Source organism: Opisthocomus hoazin, chromosome 1 (genome assembly GCF_030867145.1).
Source record: "Opisthocomus hoazin isolate bOpiHoa1 chromosome 1, bOpiHoa1.hap1, whole genome shotgun sequence".
NCBI classification, from domain to species: domain Eukaryota; kingdom Metazoa; phylum Chordata; class Aves; order Opisthocomiformes; family Opisthocomidae; genus Opisthocomus; species Opisthocomus hoazin.
In genome coordinates this window covers 64155106-64161113 of record NC_134414.1, presented here as the reverse complement: position 1 = coordinate 64161113, position 6008 = coordinate 64155106, and the positions used below count along the sequence as shown (strand labels likewise).

The window sequence follows — 6008 nt, the reverse complement described above, 5'->3', positions numbered from 1 at the left end:
TTATAGCGTCAGGCAAATATTATTCCTCGGAGGACGCTTAAGGGAGTGGGGCTGCTGTAATTTGCTTTCTTGATTTATCGCTCACTGCCGGGGAAGAGAAAAGCGGCGACCGTGCGACGTGTTGTTCCGATGTAAAACCAAATGGCCCATGGCGGAAAGGATTATAGATTTTTATCTCTGGAATACGTCAGGCGTGAGCCCAGATGTAGCTGCGGAGACCAGAGGATGCCCAGCTCTCCTTGGAGGAGTTCGCAGCGGAGGGGGGGGCTGTCGCGGCTCCCCAGGGGGCTGCGCACCCTTCGAGGGGCCGGGGAAGAGCGGAACCCCCCTCTGTCCCGGCCCCTCGTGGGGTGCGCAGCTCCATGGAGAGAGTGACCACGCATGAGACCACGGGGAAAGGTTATCCCCCCCGCAACAAAACGGTCCTCGGGTCTCGGGGGGGGGGGGCAAAAGCCCCCCCTCGACTGACAGCTCGGCCCACGGGAGGGAGAGGGAACGTGACTCTTTCCCCACGCACGGCCTGTGGTGGAAGTGGGATCCAAACCTTCTGCCCGCTCCCTGTCAGATTAATCACTGTTTGTTTTGCTGCCTCAGCTTTAATTTAGCCACGTGCGGCCTGGGAGCAGGAGAGATTTACAACTGTTCGTTTATTGTGGGCATTTTTTTTGGGGGGGGGAGGGGGAGAAATAATAACACCGTATTTGTGTCATTAGGGGATTTTGTGTGTTTCTGGTAATCCTGCAAGGAAAGGGAGTGTGTCGGTAGTCAGCCGGCGTTTGCTTGCAATTTTTTTTCCTCCTGTTCCTCGAAAGCATCACCCTGGGAGCTGCACACCGCGCCCGGGCGGCTCCGGCCCCATTTGGGGGACAGATCTCTGTCCCCACCGCCCGGTGCATCCTAACGGGGACGGGGACGACCCCCCCCAACCCCCCCCCGCAAAATCTCTGTTCCCCTCGCAGGAGTCGGTGCTAAGGATCGCCAGGCTTCCCCCCCTCCCCCGAAAAAAAGACCCCAGAGCCCCTCTGTGTCGCCGTTTCCGTCCCCCAGCTGCTGCCGGGAGGAGTCAGGGGACGGCCACCTCGCCCCCTTCCTTGGGTTGAAACTACCTACAAATGGTTAAACTCTGACGTGACCGCCTCGTCAGCGTGCCAGGGACACTCCGGCACCTTCCCGGCTCCTGGGTTTGGGTGGGATTAGACCTTCCCGATCCGGAGGCTGGCGAGGAGGAGATACCCGGGGGCTGCGCACCCCTCGAGGGGCCGGGGTGCCCCTCTCGGGGGGGCACGGGAGGGTGCCCACGCGTGAGCCCACGGGGGAAGGCACTCCCCTAAAGCCCCGACGGGGGGGACACACACACACAAGACACACGCGGTTTGGTCCGGCGGATCGGAGCATCTCTCGGGGGGGGGGCTTGCGCTTGGGGGGGCTCTGCGGGCCTCTGCTGGCAACAGGACGTATGAGCCCGCACCCTCGGGGGAATACAGATACAACCGGCCAAACCCCTCCGGGAGACTGGCTTTGTTTCTCCGGAAAAAAAAATTAAAATCAAATCATAAACAAACCAAGTGAAGAGGTTTGTCTCAGCGGGAGATGGAGTGTGTGGGGGTTTCCGTCCTGTGAGTGAAAACTCCGCTTAAAACCCAAAACCCACGAGACATATTTTTTTACCATCTCTCCTTTCCTTTCCTTTCCTTTCCTTCCTTTCCTTTCCTTTCCTTTCCTTTCCTTTCCTTTCCTTTCCTTTCCTTTCCTTTCCTTTCCTTTTCCTTTCCTTTCCTTTCCTTTCCTTTTCCTTTCCTTTCCTTTCCTTTCCTTTCCTTTCCTTTCCTTTCCTTTCCTTTCCTTTCCTTTCCTTTCCTTTCCTTTCCTTTCCTTTCCTTTCCTTTCCTTTCCTTTCCTTTCCTTTCCTTTCCCGGATAACCTTGCTCTTTCTAGTGCTCCCACTTCGGTGGTAGGTGAGCCGATTTTCTTTTTAAAAAGTTGACGCGTCGATAGGCTGCGGAGGCACATGCTTCTATGGTGACAGCCGATAAATAGCTGGGTTTAAAAAATAAAAATAGTTTTGTTTTTTCGTTATTGTTTTTCCAAACATGACACGATTTTACAAAAGGAAAGGAGCAGTAAAATCCGCCCGGTGAAAATGAGAAACATGTCCACCCAGGAGGCTGCTGGGTTGTCGTTTCCGAGCTCTCACAGGGCAAAACAGATCCGAAAAGACGCATCAGCCGTGCCTTAAACGCAGCTTTTTAAACGGCAGAATCGCGATAGTCGTGACAAGGGTTACGAGTGCAGGCCCACCAGCGCCGGGCTCACGCGTAGCACGCGGGGAAGGGGAGAAGTCGCTGTCAGCAGCCGCAGCCGCCCCGCGGCAGCAGGATCGGGCCCTTTGCCCCCCGCCGTTGCTCTCCCAACCGACCGGCCGGGGGGTTTTAGACCCCCAAACCAGCTCCGGGTTGCCCCGACGGGCGGCCGGGCGCTCCCTCTATCCTATCGCCGTGCTTAAAACAGGGGGTACTTTTATTTCGCACCCCCCCCCTCTAACGATTGCCCCGCTGGGAGGGGATTAGGGCGGGAGATGTGCGGGGGGGAGCCGAGCGGCCGGCAAGGCGCGGAGGGGTTTTGTTCGGGCTCGGTCATTAGGCGGTAATGAAGGTTTCTCGTGTGCGGGGGGTGGCAAACAAGGCCGGGCCCCGCCGGCCCCAGCCTGGGGCTGCGGCCTCGGGGGTCGCTGGCGGCACCGCACGGCGCGCAGAGCACGGGGCGGGGATGGGGAGAAGTCGGGAGGCTCGGGCGTGTCGCGACTGTCGTGAGGGGGGAGGGGGAAGGAGGAGGAGGAGGGGGAGAAGAAGGGAAGGGGAGGCTTCGCCCTGCTGCTCGCCCCCGGAGGCCCCGCTGCGGAGGGGCTGCGCCGGGTGGCGGTGCCGCGGGCAGGGTGCGGGGCGGGGTGCGGGGCAGGGTGCGGGCAGGGCCGTGCCCCCCGCCCGCCGGTAAAGGGTGCCGTCGCTGTGTCCCGGCAGGGGAGAAGCCCTTCAAGTGCGAGTTCGACGGCTGCGAGAGGGAAGTTCGCCAACAGCAGCGACCGCAAGAAGCACTCCCACGTCCACACCTCGGACAAGCCCTACTACTGCAAGATCCGCGGCTGCGACAAGTCCCTACACCCACCCCAGCTCCCTGCGGAAGCACATGAAGATCCACTGCAAGTCCCCCGCCGCCCTCCCCGCCGCCCCCCGGCTCCCGGGGCTACGCGGCGGCGGGGCCCCCCGACGGCCCGCTGCCCCCCGAGGCCGACCCGGGCGCCGAGCCCCCCCGGGGCCGCGCCGCCGCCCTCTCCCCGCCGGTTACCAACCTCAGCGAGTGGTACGTCTGCCAGGCGGGGGGGGGTCCCCCGCCGGCCCCGCACCCCCCTCCAGCCGCGACGCCTCCCCGGCCTCCCACGGGGACGAGCCCCACAGGACTTCGGGGGGGCAGAACCGCTCCCTAGGGCCGGGCCGGGCCGGGCCGAGCCGGCCCAGGCTGCAGCGGCCGCCGCCTGGCACGGGGGGGGCTGGCGTGGAAGTGCTGTCAGGTTTGACTCGCGCTATTTATTCCGTGTACGAAACCCTATGGTGTTTGTACGGTAACTAATTTAATTAAAGACACTCGGACCCTTTTTTTCTTTTATTTTTTTTCTCCCCCCCTTTTTTTTTTTCTTCCTTTTGGTGTGAAAAAGCAGGAATAACGCCACATGGGGCCGTCTGAGCCACCCGGGCCGCACGCCTGGGCAGGGGGACGGTGCCAAGGGGGATGCCCGGGCCCTCTCATGCCCTGCTGACCTGAAGCAGGGAACCGAGCCGGGGGAAGGCTGAGAGCTGGCAGAGCCCCCCCTCCCCGTCCCCTGGAGCCGCCCTTCGACCCTTCAGCTGCCAGCCCGGCGCCTGCCCCTCTGCCCGGGCAAAGCCCCGGGCTGGCAGCACTGCAGAGCGGCACCTGCCGAAGCGCCAGCCGGCCGAGGACAGGTTGCTCATCCCTTAAAATAAAATGAAATAAATGCGGTTTTGCCCCCTCCCCCCTTTTGCAGTTCAGCTCCTTTGCGATGGTCGGTTTCTCCCCCGAGCCGTGGGGTCCCACCCGCACCCGGCGCTTTCTCCCCAGCCTCCTCACTTTCTCCTTAGCCGTAGCCGGGTGAAAACGATTTAGGGAAGGAAAGAAAGACAAAAGGCGCAGCAGCCCCTTGCCGCTCCTCCACGGTCTGTACGCGTATGGCTCCGAAAAAGTAGCCGGAGAATTCACAGAAACCCGCTGCTGTGTGACAGCTGCGATGCTGTGACACATTTTGGTTTTCCCTACAAAAACACAGGAAAACGGACAACAGTTTTCCATTTTCTTGGAGCTGGTAGTATGATCACTCTGCTTATTACTATTTGTTTAAAGTTCATCTCACAGGGAAAGACCGTGCACCCAGCTCCTCCGGCCCCGTGTGCAATCGGTCCGTGGATGGGGGAGCCCCGCTGAGAACTGGAGAGGAGGGCGCCGAGGGGCTGGGGGATTATTTTTTAATTGTTATTTTGCTATTTTACTATTTCATATACAAATCTGATTTATTTTTGTTAAGGTTATTTCCTCTCCCCAGCCGAGCCGGTGTCTGCGCGCTCTCTGGTTTTTCACACCACCACCCCACCCCCCCGCGGTGCCCGAGCAGAGTCACCTGGGAGGAGGGACCGGAGCTGCGGGAAGGACACGGGAGGTGGGGGGGGGCGGACTGGGATCGGGTGCCCCCCCAACCTTCCCCCAACCCCCCCCCCACCCCCCCCCGGCCCAGCCCGGCGGCCGAGGGGCTGCGGGGCGGCTGGGGGGGGGGCATACCTCCCCCCCCCCCCCCCGGCCCACCCGCCCCTCCGTCGGGAGCGGGGCGCAGATACACTAAAGAGCACTAATTCCCCCTCCGAGACCCCGAGGGGAGCAGCGGCGGCCTCCCTCCCCTCCCCCAGGGCTCGTGGAAATGCGTTTTGTGTGCCGTGAATGGTGGATGTCGTCTTGTCAGTGTTAATAACGTGGACGTGAACATGCGATATTTTGTACAGTCGAATTAATTTATTTTCTGACATCACCCTTCCCTCCCCCCTTTTTTTCTTTTTTTTTTTTTTTTTTTTTTTTTTTTTTTCCTGGAAGAGTACCGAGCACACCAAAGAATTCTCTTCCTCATTTCGGTGATAGATTGTTGTTTATGATGCTGTGGGTTTCTACAAAAAAAAGCAAAAAAAAAAATCATATTTTCCAGCCTACTTGAATGGACGATGTAATATGAAACAGGCTCTTCCTGCATGTCCTCCGTGCGGTGTGTTGGTGCTTATATATATATATATATATGTATAGTCCATAGAGATCTTATATCATTAGTACAGTGCATGGTGCTGTCACTCTGGAAGCCTTTAAGCGTTGTCTTCGTATCGTGGTGTTGGATCTACAGAAGCAGGCGTTACTTTCAGAACAACCAGAAAACTTGAATAGAAAATAATTTTTTTACGGTTCGTTCGATTTGCTTTTTATTCGTTTTTCAAATCCCATTTGAATAAATAGAAAATAATAAAGTAAGGTATGGACTTTTTTAAAGAATAATTTATGTAACGTAATCTTATTAGAGATATTTTGGTGCTGATTTATAAACGAACTTTTTAATTTATGCGTTTTTTCAACAACAGATTGCACTATACATTACTCCATGGCAGGGTTTATAAACTATGGCTCGGGGGGATATGTCACTATTTTTATGTACTTGTTACACGTAGGATCACACACTTGCCCACCAGTTTTATGACACATGATACCTCTTAAATAAAATAATACTAATTTAACTTTTTCCCGTCTCTGTAAACCCCATACAAAGCAACAAAAAAAAAAAAAAAAAAAAGAAGAGTTGTCATGCAAATGAATAAAAATATTATTTCTACGTACTGCATGTGCCTTACTGACAGACGAGGGGCAGAAGCAGGCCAAAGCAGCCCCCCCCCGCCCAAGGGTCGGTGGCTAGA

General features: G+C 57.1%; 1 protein-coding gene across 1 annotated transcript in view; it reads right to left on the bottom strand.

The window, feature by feature from the left end:
* The window catches only part of ZIC2 (Zic family zinc finger 2), a 6210-nt gene extending 6060 nt beyond the window's left edge, over positions 1-150 (bottom strand). The window contains 1 exon segment of the mRNA XM_075435222.1: positions 111-150. Coding sequence (XP_075291337.1) covers positions 111-150 — 40 coding nt within the window.
* Between the last annotated feature and the right edge of the window lie 5858 nt (positions 151-6008).